General features: G+C 33.7%; 1 protein-coding gene across 2 annotated transcripts; it reads right to left on the reverse strand.

Annotated features, from left to right (window-relative positions):
* Positions 1-1,126: 1,126 nt before the first annotated feature.
* Positions 1,127-17,701, reverse strand: LOC132550106 (RNA-binding protein FUS-like). Of its 2 annotated transcripts, XM_060214121.1 has the most exons (14): positions 17,684-17,701; positions 16,813-16,849; positions 16,431-16,515; positions 16,119-16,236; positions 15,723-15,836; positions 14,813-14,890; positions 13,103-13,381; positions 11,917-11,950; positions 8,203-8,240; positions 3,506-3,639; positions 3,091-3,220; positions 2,404-2,697; positions 1,884-2,130; positions 1,127-1,537 (listed from the first exon to the last, which is right to left on the reverse strand). In XM_060214121.1, the coding sequence occupies exons 1-14, from the start codon at positions 17,697-17,699 to the stop codon at positions 1,501-1,503; spliced, it is 1,641 nt and encodes a 546-aa protein (XP_060070104.1). In that variant the 5' UTR covers positions 17,700-17,701; the 3' UTR covers positions 1,127-1,500. The 2 variants fall into 2 exon arrangements, with proteins under 2 accessions (XP_060070104.1, XP_060070105.1); XM_060214122.1 differs by lacking the exon at positions 14,813-14,890.
* Positions 17,702-18,048: the final 347 nt, after the last annotated feature.

Below are 18,048 nucleotides of genomic sequence, written 5' to 3' on the forward strand. Positions count from 1 at the left end.
TGAATCTTTTGTACAGTTGTTCATTTCACAAAAATACATAGAGATAGACTCAAAGGTCAAGGTCAATTTTTGTATTTTTTTAACTACTGATTTTTTTATATTACAAAACAAGGGATCTGACCAAAAGTAAAGGTCAGTGGCTCCAAAGTTCAATATCAAATTTTGTATCTTTTCACAGTTGAACATTTTGTTACGAAATGAGGAAGCAATGTCAACTGACCCAAAATAATCAGATCACAGAACTTATTGGCTATAGTAGATAGGCACACATTGATCAGATAACTTGTACCTTATGTTCAGGTCGATACCTGATATAAGGTAACTGTGGCTGATGTGCAGGTCAGTTCTTGGTAATTGTTAAACTTGTTCTTGTTGTCTTAAGTTGTTGCAAATCTGATAACTAGTAGCTATGTTCATGTCCATACCTGATGTAAGGTAATTGTGGCTGATGTCCAGGTAAGTAATTGGATAACTTGTCAGCGGTATCTAGGTTGATGCACATTGATTGGATAACTTGTGGCTGATGTCCAGGTCAGTAATTGGATAACTTGTCAGCGGTATCTAGGTTGATGCACATTGATTGGATAACTTGTGGCTGATGTCCAGGTCAGTAATTGGATAACTTGTCAGTGGTATCTCCGTTGATACGCAATAATAAGATAACCAGGGCCCGTATTCATGAAACCGTTCTCATGCTCAAGCATAGATTTTGTACTCAAGATAACTTTTTCATAATTCACCTAAATCATATCCAATAATACAAATGTCAAATATAAACATTGAATAAAGCATTTGGCTTTCAGTCCTTTCAAAATATTTTCAAATCTTTGACAAGATCCATTTTTTTTTATTCATTTTTACCTAAAATAAGATATGACGAGCACAACATTCATGCTTGAGCACGAGTCATTTTCATGAAAACGCTTCCAGATGTCGATAATGATACTCAATAATAATGTAACCGTGGCTTATACTGAGAACTATACTCTGTAATCAGAAATTTTGTTGATGTCCAGGTTATAACAAATAATTGTTTGATGACATATGACCAACAAATGGCAATTTGAACAGCCCTGCATCTGATTAAAATATCAAAATAGTGAAATAAGAAGATAAAACATAAGGATTAATAACTATGGGTTGACAATGATGTTTATTTTCTAAAATCATGACACATGATATCACTGATCTCTCAAGATGAATATTAGGTAAACAAACAATACAAATTGCAATAAAACTTTTAAAAAGGACAACAATCTTGTACTGAGTGATATTTTCTGTGAATGTTGATACCTTCCTAAGTTCCATTACTGTCTTTGGACAACAGTCTTTATTTTACAGACAACAGCCTCTATTTCAAAACAGACATGAAACAGTTACTAGGGCAAACTTTACTGACAATGCTGTAATGTTGTGTGATTTGTACAATGTCTATAGCTTGGGTTACACAGCTCCTGTCACAGTAACAAACATAGTCACATCTCTCCATATTTCCTCCCTCTAGTATGGTTTTGGTCTTCTGTCTCCACGGTCCATTCTGGAAACACGCAAAGAAACACAAAACTATGAAATTGCAACTAAATAATTTTGTACAAAGAGTAGCTAAAATTTTAATTGGATATCACAAACAATTTCTGTGCAAATTTTAAACATCAGAATAATCATTTATCGAGTACACAATATATCAATCACTCTGAAACTGTTCAATTGTGATATAATTATATTGGTTTATATTACTTGTTGTTAATTATCTTATTTGCTTGGGAATCAAATTCAAAATTACCCAACAATGACAACTATTGAAAATATTTCATTTTCCTCTGAACAAAATTAATTCACACAATTCTAATGGTGTCATGACAATATCAATTCATTGTCCTGACCTGTCTTTTCCCCCTCGGTCACCAAATCCTCCACGTCCTCTGTCACCAAATCCACCACGTCCACCCCTTGGCCCACCTCGGCCTCTGTCACCAAATCCACCTCTTCCTCCGCGGTCTCCAAATCCTCCACGACCACCTCTATCACCCCCAAATCCCCCACGGCCACCACCTCTGGGGCCACCTCGTCCTCTGTCAAATCCTCCACGACCTCCTCTGTCAAAACCTCCACGCCCACGTCCACGGAATCCTGCATTTCAAAATAGTTCATTAATAAAATAAAATTAAACCAAAACATTTTTTAACCACCACACCAAACACCAACCAGTCTAAAGTCCGTTGCAACAAATGTGAACTGTAACAGTATATATAGTATTATTTGAAGCTCAAAGATTTCCTCTGTATAAATTCCTCCTTGAATCAATAGTCAATGATCAATTAAACTGAAAAAGTAAGTAAAAAATATCTAAAAAAAAAAGAAAGAAAAAAATACTATTCTAACAAAACCAATAAATTTCTTTACCTCCATCGTCATCTCCACCATCTGGTCGAGGACTACTACACAGATTACACGAGTTTCTCCAAGCAAAGTTCTTGTTGCTGCAACCGTCTTCCTCACATACCCAGTCTCCAGACCTCTCTGAACCACCTCCACCACCGCCTCCACGGCCACCGCCATATCCTCCTCTACCACGGTCACCACCACCGCGGTCGCCACGGAAACCACCTCGACCTCCACGGCCTCCTCTCATCCCCATGGGGTTGATTTTCCTCTCCGCAATCTCAACCTTGATTGTCTTTCCGTTGAAGTCTTTTTCTGTTGGTCAAGAGCAACAATGTTATACAGGCTATATACTACCGGAGAAAACAAAGGACACTTCTTATTACATTCACAACAGTTTCATCTTTGGAGCTTATCAAATCAGATTTGCAGCATGCCTTGACAGAGATCTCAAACCCAAGTTATCAATTTCTAATGTCCGTCTCGGATTAATGTTTTTCCTTAAAATCAAGTTACGAATGATGAAAAGTAGTATCATGAATAACATTTCAAGAAATTTTGCAATACAATGAAATACATATAAATTAATCCCCAACATTATCCTTTTATTTTTAACAGCACACATTCTTAGCTTGATTATCCAAGGCATTTTATAGTAAAGTCTCTGCTTTACACATTTATAATTTCTAGCAATGCAATGCAACTTACCATTGAACCAGTTGATGGCTGCCTTGGCAGACTCTGCATCATCGTAGGTAATGGTTGCCTCACCCTTAGGTCTCCCTGAAATTTTGTCCTTGTAGATCCATACCTTAGGCTTGCCAGTCCTACGATCAGTCTGTTGAAAAAGGGATATGATAAAAGAATATGGATGATGCAGAGATGAATGTAAAACAATATAAAAAGAAGTTGCCAACATTTTTCTATGTCTTTTACATTTTATACCAAAACAACACTATCATGATCAATATTCCACACTCTGCTACAAGACTATCCCTAATTGTATCAATAATACCTGTAGTATCCAATATATGGATTGTGTACTTTTTCTGAACCAGATACACAGAATGAGCCCATTTTAACATCCTTGGCCAACTTCATTTAGCCAGGAAAATCTACTCACCTTGATGACACCAATGCTTCCAAAGTGATTAACAAGAGCCTCTTCATCTGCCTCCTCTCCAAATCCTGACACAAAGATGGTGTCCATCATTTGCTCCATCTCTGGACGTCCACTGCCACTGTCATCATCCCTTCCTGTAACGGTTATATCACAATGATTTCCCAAACATTACAGTTACATAGTTTAAAACCAAAGTGTTGCTCAGGTGTATAAAAGTTGCCAAAAAGAAATTTACAGTTACTTTTTCTTTTTCAAATAAATTTGACATAAAACCACAATACTCTGAATAGATTTGTCCAATTCCCCCACCGTCCTTACTCGCAACACTTTAGTTAGAATTAGAAATTCAGGTTCCAATTTTTGAGAATTCTTATCACATATGAATGACCTGACAAATAATAATAAATAAATAAATAAAAAAAAATATGCAAAACAATAGTTTTGAATGTAATTTCAATCCACCGATGAACTAGCACACCAAGTGATAAGAATTTTCTTCATAGGAAACTGCATACAATAGAACCCAAGCTCTTTACTGTTTGGGATCAAATCACATTGTACACATACAACTTTCAGGTGTACAGTTCGATTTGACGATAAATGGGGAATCATTCATCAAGAGCTCTGGTTCACAGTACATTGTGGCCAATTCAATATTTGAAAATATATTTTAACAAAACAAATGTCTTATGGAATTTAAATAAGAAAAACATGAAATGAAAGTATTGAATTGACCACTGAAAAATAAATAAAAATCAGTAACGCATTATCATATGAACAACCTTCCAGCTATTGGTTTAATGCTAGAGTTTTTGGATATTTTACTGAAATATCCATAAGACTTTCATACTGTTTTAAGTTATTGGAAGCATTTGTTTCTTCCATTTTCCTATATTATTATTTTAAATAACACCTCTAATTATTTGCCATTTGTGGGAAATTTTGATTCCCCCACTTTTTTTTGTGCATGTCCCTTTTAAACTTTCCATACATATTTCTAGATTGGCTCTAGTTCCAGCTGATTAATCATTCCAAGTTGTTAAAACCATACCATTGATGTTATACAATGTATATTTAGTAGACTTTTACTAAATATATCACATTTCAAGTCCCCCTTTTAAACACATCACACTAGCCTTGAACAACATATGGGGGCATGTGGGTTGATATTTTTTGTTTCTGAAATTGAATTAATCATTCATTTCATACTTCAATGGTTTACAATCCACCTTTTACCTCAGTGGTTTGACAATTGATACACATCACCATGTTTTATAGGGCACACAATCTGTACACTCAAGAGATCATATTGTTACATTTTTCAGCAACTCATTTGTATTAAACTGTCTCCATGACAGTAGTTTTACACAAGTCTTATATTACTCAATTTCAATGGCTATCAGTTCTACCTAGCCGCAAAACACTGTCAGGTCGATTATATTCGGACATTGTAATGATAAATTACAATGTCACTGGTCCTGTTTGCTACAACAATACTTCCCATACTAAGCTTTCACATGATCCCTGTTTAAGTACAAAATGACTTCAGACAATGCCATGTTGCACCTACAGGCATTCTTACACACCAGAATTTCATGGTTATGTGATAACAGATTGATGATATTTTGAAATATAAAATCTTGTATGAACACATACCTGCATAATGAAATACTATAGATCAAGCTGTGCAAGTAGGATTGGTTTACTTTTTAATAATGGCATAATGCAATGGGGCAGCACCTGTACTTTCCTCATCAGTAAACATACTGTATACAATGTTTTACACAATGATTGTTAGCCAACTGCAATCATAACCTCTAATCTTTTGACAATTTGTGCAACAGCAACCTTTCACAATTCTACTCAAACTGCTGTAGAATTTTCTAGCTACAATCAGTATTAGTTGCTTTGACACACCAGATGATGCTGTTACAATCTTAAATACATGAATGCTTGAAGCTTTCGATATATTTGTAATGACTTTCAATGTATTGTGGCACATTCTTATAGTCAGAATGTCTAAATCAACAAGTTGAAACACATACCAGTAACATTTGTTTAGGTAACTGGGCATATCTAACTTCTTGACTTTTTTTAATTCTGCCCATGTATTCATAAATACGCACACATTATACTCCAGAAAATGTCACTTTGTATCTATGTAGATTTATATGCATGTATTTACTCTCAGTAAAAAGAGAAATCAATGTCCCATATCCTCAAGCCTATCAAAGTCAACCATTTGTTATAAATGGGTAAACCAAACTTTGTTTCATAGCACGCATTACACATTTGATTATTCACACATTCTGTGTACGCCATTTCAAAATCTAGTGTTCAACATGCCTTTTGTTTAAATGCCTGCATATAGTTGGACGATTTTAGTCACACAGTATCTAGTTTACATAGCCCACAATTTTCTCACCTAATGGTGTCCAGATTTTATCAGGTCAATTTTACTGGTGTACTAGTTTTATCAAGCTGAGAAAACATTGATCAGCTTCCATGCCTCGTTATTTCAGCAAGACAAAAAGGCCACGGTACAAATTTCAGCATGTTAGAATATCCTAACCTTTTCATCAATTCACACACTTCTAAGGTTTTTTTTTTATAAATCAAGACAATAACACCAGTTTTTAGAAGTTGGACTATCAACTTCCAAATGCCTAACAGCTCTGGCCAGTCCATAATATCAGTTTTAACAAGTGGGAATAACAAATTCTGTATCTCACTATTCCCATGTTTTAATGTCTCCTGACCTTGGCCTGTCAAATAATATCAATTTTACATTTTTTCACAGATGAAATATCTAATTCCATACCTAATTATCCGTAATCACATGTTTTAAATTACTTATGACGACAAGCCAATACATTCCCTTTCATTTTGTTTACTTCCTCTTAAAGTCAACTTATATAATACCAGATACCCTTCCTTTATTTTGATGATTTTATAACATGAAAAGTTAACGCATGTCTGATCAGGGCAACTGGGATATATCTGAGAACAGTTTTTTTAGGACCTCAAGACTCGGATTTCTTTGTATTTTTTAGCCATTTTTAATACAAACTGCACCATAACAAAGCAGTTTTACCTGTTTAGTTTGCTATTTGCATTTGTTCCTGCCACAGGCATTCTCAATTTTTTTCAAACCTTATTTTAAGTTGCTGGTGAACGTTGTACATACTGAATGCTCAACATTTCATATAATGAATAGTTATAAGCACATGGACAATACAAAGCATATTAATATTTAAAAGCAATGCAATCATAAACATTTCAAAATCTCTCGCACACATCATCAACTACCTGGAAGGTTTAAGCAACATTAAGAATATTTACCACATACTGAAATGGCATTTACCAGTAATAATTTAAATCAGAAATTTGAAAAGTAATGAAAATCTTTACTCTTTTTTTTTTTTAAATAAATATTCAGTAAGTTGCTGTAAACCTACTTCATCCAACAAACACCACTCTTTCCTGTAAATGCTTGGTTGAATCATTGGGCTGTTATATACTTACAATGAATTAAAAAAAGCTTAACTTATTTTTCAATTTGTTTTCAGAAAAGAAAAAAGTTTACAAGATATGAATGGGGACCAAGTGAAATAAGTTATTATTCTACGTATGATAGATTTATAGATTTAATACAAGGCATTGTGGGTGGAGTGGTTTGAATCTATTTACAGATGTACAAGATTTGCCATTCCTACTATGATGAACTGTGGGTCAAAAATATTTCAAAAATCTAAAAAGATATTCCTGAACAAATGAAGGGAAAACCCGTTATTATACACTGTACAAAAATATAAGCCATTTTGGAAATCATTAAAGAAGTTAATGCTTTTTCATATGATTTATGCATGAAATTGGTTTCAAGTATTTGAAATTTAAATATTTCATCTTTAAACTCCATGATCAAGTCCATGTCCAAATTTCGTTGTTCTTTCCATGAAATAAGTCACACAAAACATAATGAAACTTTTGCAAATGGAATCCTAAATTCCATAAAATGATCCCTTCCAGGAATTCATGCTGAATGAACAGACAACTTGTTAAATGTGTATTACAGTACTAAATTGTTTAATACTGAAGGTGTCTACAAAATTTGATGTTCATTTGAGAATATTTAACGTACTCCTTACCTAATTTCTGAATCCAAATCTTCTGGTGAAAATTGTAAACCCTACAACTATGTACCTTACTTAGTGACTAAATATTTTAAATTCCTAGGAAACTGAGCTTCACAATATCTCAATGCTGATATCAATATAATGGGAAAAGTTTTGCTTGCAAAATATCAACTTGGGGAGACAAAAATGGGTCAAAAAGTGAAAAAAATGTTCACTTTGTTTTCATTTAACCATGTTATATATCTGATGCTATAAATGTAACTTCGTTATTAAGATTTAAACAACTTTTTTCCATTTAAACACTTGTATGTCCGTGTTTCTATATAGACACTCTGGGGTCGTTTTTAGTGATAACTTGTAATTGCTTCTTGTAGAGTTGTTAAATTTTTTCTTAAAAAATTCTTGTTAACGATGCTCCTTATTATATTTGTTCCCGCAGTGACCCATAGGTAAATGGCCTCCTTAACCTGGGCAGATGTGAGACAAATAAACGCAAATAGACAGTGGTAATAAGATGAGAGAAACTGTAATAAGTCATGCTAGCCATGACTGTTGACTTACCACCACCATAACTTTTGTTGTACCCTCCGCGACCTCCGCTGCAATATATTAAGAGTATGGTCAGTACCCAGTGATCACACCAAACACACACAGTACCCATCTACTGTGTACGCCTGGGTGATCAGGGACTGATCCTCATGGATGCTTCTTCACTGCCTGGCTGCTGAATGTAGAGATCTGGTCTCGAGTCTATAAGACTCCAGTTTTGCTGGTTGGACACACTGCTTGTTAAAGTTCAAACCTTCACAATTGGATTGATCTTCGTTTTTGCTCGCAATTGGATTTGAAGGCTTCTCCATAAGCAGAGGGAGCCCATCTTCTTAAACAATCAGCCATACACCCTGGTGTTGTGCTTATTTTTCATGGTCAATTCACACCTTTTTATCGGGACCAATTATGAGTGATTCAACCAAACTTAGATTTTCATAAACCCCAAATGCAATTCTTTGCATTTTCCAACCTTTCATGTGTAGAAAAATAAAACATTAAATACATTTCTGGTCTATTTTATCAAGTGGCTCTGGTTTATCAAGAATTAAATGTGTCAGATTATAAATCACTTGGTCTACATATGGAAAGGCTAAAGACAGTATACCCTGGAGATTAATGTCAACCTCATTACGAGGAAATATGCCCGCAAAAATGTACAAGCACTCCAACTAGTTGAAAAAAAGAAGAAAATTAAAGTACAAAATTTCTTAATAAATGCCTGATCAGTGATTATCCACAGCAATGAAGCAAGATTATTATGGACCATCAAATCTTCATGATCAACAAATTTCAATATCATCAAGAAATTTTAACTTGTTAACAAAACATTGTCTTGAAGTTTTAGCCACAGCATATCTTATATATATATGTGGACAACTGATTGGCAAATAAGTGCATAATCAGATCTAGAATGGGGCTGCATGATCGTTAACACAGTAGTTACTGATCAACTAAAGAAAGCAAGTTTAACTCTTTGCCTGCTGATCATTTGCAATCTACCTCTCTCCTTTACTAATCCGTCTTCTTCCAGTTTCAAGTAGTTTCAAAACTAAAGGAGATTTTTATAATGTATAATGATTTAAGACACCTAATGAAAGTTCAGTAGAACTGCCCAAAGATGATGAATTAGTCTAGAAATATGTTCCTCCTTGCTTGGAGTCACAGATATGTTGATCCCTTAGACTAATTGTAGGTTAAATTCAGTAAGGAGGGAGTAGAAAATCCTTACACATACACAGCAGGCAAAGACTTCTACCAATAGGTATTATTTTACTAGCTGTTATGTACCTATGATGAACAGCCAGACTTGTAGGGCAGTGATTATTATAGTGCATTTCTACATTAATTGCCTGTTACTCAAAACATGCAACATTGCAGGAACATCAGATCCATATTAGACCTTCCATGAATAAAATGGTTTAATTTTAAAATAATATTCAAAAGCCTACAAATTCTACATATGGTTTCACCAAGCAAATATTTCAGACAAGATATTACGATAACATACATAGAATTTAAAACCTTTTCTTACTATATACCAACAAAACCATGTTTGAAACCACTGACCGGACAAAACTTAAATGCTACTCCAACTGATAAGCAATTCTCCATTTGTGCTGATTTTGTTTGTTAAGTTTTATACCAACTCATGCATTAGATATTTCCGATCCTATTAGTTTTGATAACCAGAGCCACTTCTGACGCCAAAGATAGTTTCACATGCTTGTTTCCCCAATTATAGCATAGGACTCGCTGGACTGCTATATCAACTTTATTTAGAAGACCACTCACACACAGTATTTTCTCTGTACACATCAACCTTTATCGACCTTTTAGATTGTGTACAGATTCAGTTTCGTCTTGTTCACAAGTCATGCCAGACTTATTTCGTTTGAATTTAAAGTGAGATGTATTGCACAACAATCAAAATTCACATGATTCATGCTCATTTTGCTTTAATACACTTATACTCTTGCAAAGCCAAGTGTCTATTTTTCTGTAGATATTTAATGTTTTAAAACCAATACTGAGGACCTTGTCTAAAAATGATATATATAAAAAAACAAACAAACAAACAAACCCTGGTATACCAGATATATCAATTCAATACTTATCTAAATGATCAGAGTGATGATAATAATGCATATACAGGGCTCTCACACCCCATTTTGGGACTGGGGCCCGGAGCCCTTAGAATTGGGAAAAATAGCGGCGTTTTCCTTGGAATTGGGAAAACTTAGGGTCTAAATTGGGAAAAAAGATACTATTTTGCATTGGGAATGGGGCCGATATCTGGCAGATCGAGAGCCCTGATATAATACCAGTACTAGAAAAAAAAACACTTGAAGTATTGCAATATTAAAAATCATACTCATATTTCAACATATCTACAGATTTTAACTGAAATAGTTCAATATACTCAGTAAATTACGGATATCAAAAATGTTTCTTAAAATATCCTGCACATTTGTTCTAAAACATCATTAAACTGACCCTCATGATTTTTTTCCCTCTTAGAGTGAGAAAAAATGCATGTCATCTCAAAATAAAACAAAATCCAATAATACCCCACCCCTTCCCTTCTTGGGAAAATTTTTTTAAAGGCATATGTTGCAGTAGTATCAAGGGAGAAAAAACAATGATTCTATCTTATAAGGTTTCCATCTGTTTCATTACATATCTTATGTAAACACAATTACCTGTATTTACCTACACACGGGAATATCATTTAGTTATATAAGAAAAAATTAACACATCTTTATCGACAAGAGGCATCATTCTTAATCGTGACATCAGACACAGAACCTAAGATGAAACCATGTCTATTGACTGTATTCTGTAAAAATAAGTGAATATCTACATCCTATGGTTTTCTATTCAAACACTTCTAAGGTATCACACATTATTTTCAGGTCAGCAGGTAGACAGAAGTTGCCCAGGGTGCCACAGTCATTGGCACATGTTTGTAAACTTGGGTTTTAAACTCTGTCAAAAGCTCTGAACCTGACCAAGCTTATTCAATTACACTTTATCAATCAAATATTTCAACCTCCAACACTTCAGTATAATCATCTGGGACAAAATAATGATTTGTTGATTTATGAACCTTGTCTTATTTAGTGTTAAGACCTCAATACACCAATCCCTACATGCAAATCCAGCGAGTCCATATTGCTTGCATCATAATACCCATTTACTCCAGTTTTGACTCATGATTTCATTGTAACAAAGTCACTAGTTGATTGTGAATTCTCATTGGGTCACCTGGTAGAAAGTCTTAGAGAAATGGAAAAAGGATTATGCATATCAAAGTCATACACAATAACTCATGGACAGTTGTCCTACACTGAATATCAACATTTTTACTATATGTATTCCGTCTAATTTTGTACGTAATTCAACCTTTCGTAATTTAAGCCTTTCCTTGAAGTCACCGTTATTAACATCAACATCCTTTATATTGGGAGATCGGTTTTTCACCTTGAAATCCCCACAGTATCTGTTATGTGTGGTAATAATTTGTAGATGTACTGAACCAACCCATTACATGGTTTCTTATCACCACAAAGACCAATACTGTTGTTATATATTTGATACACAATACTTCAGTTTTTTATACTCCCTTCATTATAGATAGCACCGCTGAATCGCACATTTTTATATCCTTAAATCATATTCATGAAAAATATTCTTGCACTATTTTTTGCAAATTAAGAAACCTACCCATAGCTTGATCCACCACCTCCGCCTCTGTTGTCTGTAAAAGAGAAATACTTTTATGAACAACAATGTCGTTTCTTATTCTCAGCATTACAATTTGCTTAAAATTGAATTTAAGATATGCACAGATCTGGTTATTCTTATGCACAAAATTACGAGTAAAATCCAAGCTGATTAAGTTCTCTTGACAAAATAATTTCTCACATACAAACTACAAATGTGTAGCAGGAGCAAAGTAGGAGAATAGTTTATCAGGACACACCAATTTCCTGTTCATATGTTTATATCTACAGTCAAACTTCTATGGACCAAACTTCGATGATTCAAATTTCTCAATGCATCAATTTTTTTTGTTTATCCCAAATTCTATTTCTTTATACTATTAACTTACTCCTTTATGAATTGAATTTTTTGATGTTTCAAAGATTTTTCAGGGATCGTTACCTATGATAACACAGTCAGTGACACCTTATGATTCAAACAAAACATTTTCGCACCACAGCAAAATTCACACATTTCAACAAAAGTGCTATCTGACAAAGGGATTATGATAGCATGCTGTAATTGTAATTGACTCTGTGTTACAAGGTGAATTAATTAATGACTTGACACAAAGTTTAATTGCTTTCTTACAAGCCATGACATTATTGATTAATGGGACATGTGTGATGTTCACCATCACCGTTGCGGCAATAGCCTAAAGTTAGGTCTAATTTGCAGAATTTTGAAAACGATCAAAGGAATACCTCTGACATGTATGATGATTTCATTTTAAATTGATGTGTAAAATACATATTCTTTGCGACATGCAATATCAATTTCTCGCTGATTTCTATTTAATGTTATGGGTTTTTTTTTCTTCATGAATGAAAATGTTTTAGATGTTTTTTTCATTTAAACTTGTGTTTTAGTATTTGTTGGTTTTTTGTTCAGGCAAAAATGTTGTGTCATCAACTTAGTTATGAACCTGAAAATTATCTAAAACAACACCAATGATTTGAATTTTTGATGTATCAAAGTTTTTTGGTAGTCCCTTGAACTTCAAAACACTGAAGTTTGGCTGTAAATATAGAGACAAAAACTGCCTGACATGCCGAATCTGAAGATATCTTTTGTAACTTCACAATGTAAGCTTTTCCAAATATTCAAATACAGTACCCTAAGATATAATGCTAAGCATTAAACTTACTGCGTCTGTCATCATATGAGCTGCCACCGCCCCTGCCTGATCCATATGAGCTGCCTCCGTGGCCACCATAGGAACCACCGCCGCTGCCTCCGCCACCACCTCCATAGCCTGACTGTGACCCCCCTCCATAGCTTGATCCCCCACCATAACTTGACCCACCAGCCCCGCCACTGCTGCCAGAGTTATAACCCCCCGATGACTGCTGGCTACCTCCATAGCCCTGCTGGCCATAGGAAGCAGTTGGACTTGTTGCTGGTGGCTGCTGCTGTTGCTGGTAACCTTTCAAAAGAGAAAAGATTGTGATTAGAATGTATCCTTTATACATTCTTCCCCAATGTTTGCTGAAATATATTTCATAATCCAACATGCTCAAGACAGAATACCAACATTTATTTTGAAGGTTTGAAATCATCGTGAAATAGATCTTTACTTTTGTTCAATTACTACACATGGAATGTTGGAATCTTTTTCTTTAGCAGAATTGAATTACAAGATTGCTTTGGTATGTGTGTACCAACTGATCTTTTAATAAGCTGATCCTCAAATATCTAAAATCAAACATTTAAGGAAAAAAGCAGAATCAAAGTTAGTATACATTATAACAACACAAATTAACATTATCATTTTCTTATTTGTACCAGACAGAATTAACAGACATTATATTTCACAAATTTATGAAGACATCAACATTTTCCAATTGTTTTTTCCATATTGTAATCAGAGGCTGTGATGTCAATTTAACATATGAAGCGATCAAAAATGTTACCATGCAATAACTTTGGACATGACAATAAAGAAACATGCTCATGAGAAAATATAAAGAATTCAAGGACCCAAGAAAATTGAAAACTTTTATATTTTGCATTCATTTATCTGTAAGCCAGGTTATCTGTAAGCCAAGAAAGGGATTTTTCTAAGATTTTTACTGTATTTATTAATTAAAACAATTTTAATGAGATTGCTTAAAGTGACATTTCAAAATTCACTTAAATGCTTTCAACAAGTTTTCAATTGAAAACTGAAACATTATCTTGTATCATTTGGGATCCTCATGAAAATATGGAAAAGACAACAAAAATCATCTATGTGTACTATTAGAATTTGAAATATCTTACATAATTAAGCTTTTGTCACACAAGGCATCTTCAAGTAGGTCCAATCATATGTGAATGATTGACCAACAAGTTAGACAAGCACTTCACTTGATTCGAATATAAATGTTACACAAAGAATGTTTCAAAATCAAATGGTTCCTAACTTTAGTGACAAGTTCACTTGTTTCAACAACATATATAGCCATTCTAAGCTTTTAACACCATAATTTCTAGCAATATATCAGCAAAAGGAAATTTAGAAATGTCACTTAATTAAAAGCAATCACTTCTTTTGCCCATATAAAACAGACTGGTTTCTCCATTCCATTGTATCCTCTTGTTTGTTTTCATTACAAACATATTTCATCCTCATAATAGCATGGTACTTTCTTCTAGATTTATTTATTTAAGCTCTGATTCCAATTCTTAAAATTGAAGAAATTAAAGAAAAGTGGAACAATTCCTTGACAAATTTAAAGACATAAGAAAAAAAAAAATTTTTTTTAGAAAAATCCCTTACTGCATAACATCTGCTACAATCTACAGACACAATCCTGTGGTACAACATTTGTGCACTCTTGTTTCGTCTGTGTGAAGTCAGAGAAATGAATGTTACCTGACTGCTGACCATAAGACTGTTGTGAGCTGTCACCGTAGGAAGATGAACCGTAACTCTGTTGATCTCCATATGAACCTAATACACAGAATCGATATCCATTTACTTTTGACACCAAACTCATCCCTTACCGTAAACAAAACCATGACTACTGTATCATATCATTTCCAAAAAATACTCTTACCACTGATATAATTTCAAAAAAATATTGATTATATCAAATAGAATTTTCAGCTTGAATCATCAAGACATCTTTGTTTCTCTGTTACCTCTTTTCCCAGGGTATCATGGTGCACCGTATTTCTAGAGAGCAAATTATTAAGGACTAGAAAGTTAAGATTTTTTTTTTCAGATTTAGATCTAGCGTAAATGAACTTTTACAAGACACAGCCAAGCAAGTGGGAAAAGAAAAGATGGGAATATGGAAGGTTTATTATGAATCATTCAACTCAATAGACATTTGTTCACAGAAAAGCAAGTGAAGTGTTCTTAACAAAAACAAGAGTAAATTGTAAATTTGTCAAGATATATATGATGAAACTGATACAAAATATACTATTATTACTTTTAGATAAAAACTTTGTTCCTTTCAAATTCAAAACACTTGAATACCATCCTTTTTGTAAGAACACAAGTAATACTGTTATATTGTTAAGGTGCTTTCTACGTCTAGCAGATGATTCATTCTGTAGTAGAATGGGAATTTCTGTTGTTTAGTGAAATATTGTTCAACAAAAAGTTATTGGATTAAAATATCTTCCATTTTATCAGTTCACTGCGTTTAAGATAATTGTCAAATGATAGAGAAATGGTACTTTTGTATGAATTTATGCATCATCTGCTAGCTATATATGTTAATGTTCTTGTGAAACATTAACTTCCTACATTGCTATGATTGTTGAATCTCTACCTGATGAGTAAGAAGGTGTTGTTTGAGACTGACTGTAGTCTGTGCTGGCAGGCTGTGTGTAGCTCTGTTGTCCGTATGATCCATAAGCTGGAGCTTGTCCTGTTGAACTCTGACCTGTTACAGAGGAAATCAAACATATGTTTGATAGCTTTAAAAGACTCCTTTTCAGTTCAGTTTCTTTATTGTGTTGAAAAGAAAATGTCTCCTTTTTTTTAACAGAACTGGACAGTATTGGTATATTTGTAGATACTGTAATAATATTTTCCTTTTTGACAGTCACATGATAAAACATTGACAAACTCATCTCCAATTACAATATTGGCTAATAACCATAACATTCAACTGATGTACTTTCATATTTTTAAGGAACAAAATTGAACCTTTATAGTTACTTACCATAGCTTTCTGGTGCAGTATATGAAGCAGGTTGAGTTGTGGCTGCAGATTGTGGGGTCTGTGAATAGGCACTCTGATCATAGCCGGCATATCCTTGTTGACCATAGGCTGCAGGTTGCTGGGAAAAAAAATCAACATATTTTTAAGTGAGAAAGATTTTAAAATGCTGAAAATTTGAAAGTTTTTATAGTGAAAGCACAGGTCACACATTTATACCTTTTCTAAAATAAATTTAAGCTTTCAAAACAATATTTAGGCATAAAATTTGAAACATGGCAATATAGGCAAATTTGATTATAAATAATTCCTCACCTGTTGTCCATAAGTTGCTGCAGCAGGTGGTTGTTGTTGGTAAGAACTGGCATCTGTTGATGTGCCATAACTCCCGTAGGAGTAGCTGAAACAGAAATTGACTTTAAATTAATGAGATGTAAATGAATATTGATCCAATTCAACTTGCATGTTTTACTGTGCAATAAACTTTGGAAAACGGAGTGTACTCTATAGCAGTATGTCAGTTGCATGTATTTTATACAAGCATTCAAAAAGGTTTTACTCTCTAAGAGTCATCATATGAAATAAAAGAAACCACAAATTCATTACTATTTTCAATTCTCTGTAATGGACTAAGAGCAATTGATCACGATAATACAAAATACAAGCTAACAAGTTACTTGCAAGATAACTATATTACCTGGCTGGCTGCCCTGCTGATGTTGAGTAACTGTATTCTGAAACAGGAGAATGGACAGCAAGGTCTTAATCTTTTGTTGTATATAACAATAACATAATTAATTTCAAGAAACTAGAGCAATGACTATGTATAACGGTCTCACCTAAAAATTAAAAAAAATTTAATAAAACGGTTTAACATTCTTTTCGAAACAAATGGCAGATTCTTTGGGGGAAACATGGACTTAACTTAACTTTATCAAGTCAAAATCATAATGAAATCACTTTTTGTCTGAATACTTAAACAATGCAAATGTAACATACATTGTTGTTTTGCTTATTTCGCATCAAAACGTGAGTGCTTATAAAGTAAAAGAAAACCGATCGCTCAGATAATGATCAAAGTCAAAGGACTTATGTGTACATGTGTGTTGACTGATTAACTTGCCCACGCGTTTAAACAGAGAAACATTTTCACCTCATATTTCCTATCTTTGCTAATTCAAATGTCAAGGCCGAACACTTCTTTGTCACCAAAATAACAGAAACATGAATATTTCGTCTCTTTCAAAAAAGTAAGAGCTTATATGTTAAACACTTTCCAAATAACCTGCATTTTGGTGGTAATATGCTTTAGTCATAGCCATACATATCAGCTCATTTATCTATGAAGATGCGAAACATGCCGTCTTCTACTTGGAATGATAATATGATCGCCGAACTACCGGCATCAACTAAAACGGCGAAAATTGTGTTTACTGGTGCATTAATAGATAATTCCTTACAACATAAATGGAAATGATATAATAACACATTTTCAAAACATTATTTCAAATGGACTTAAAGTATCAGTTTCTCAATAAACGCATCTGAATAAGATGGATTGCACTTACGACTTGCGTCCGCCATGTTTTCTTCCCAAGCGTGGTGCGGGGTCACGTGACCGACAACCTCGTGTTCAAAATATTGACACGTGATTATAACCCTACCGTAGTTATACAAGTAAAGAAAAAAGTGTATGAATGTTTTTAGAATGAAGTTCTTTAAGCATATTCATGCAGGAAACAATACATTTTCCTAAAGTTTTATAATTGCTTGATAGTTCTATACTTGTTATATCATCATAGATTTTTTTTGTAGGCATGGTGACAGTAAAAGCAGAGATGTATATATCATATATATGTGATATATACGTCTCTGGTAAAAGTGAACAAAAGATCGAAATCATATTTAAAATGATTTAAGTAGGTATTTGTAA

The sequence above is a fragment of the Ylistrum balloti genome, unplaced genomic scaffold, assembly GCF_031769215.1.
Source record: "Ylistrum balloti isolate Yb309-2 unplaced genomic scaffold, AGI_CSIRO_Ybal_v1 Utg370104, whole genome shotgun sequence".
NCBI classification, from domain to species: Eukaryota; Metazoa; Mollusca; class Bivalvia; order Pectinida; family Pectinidae; genus Ylistrum; species Ylistrum balloti.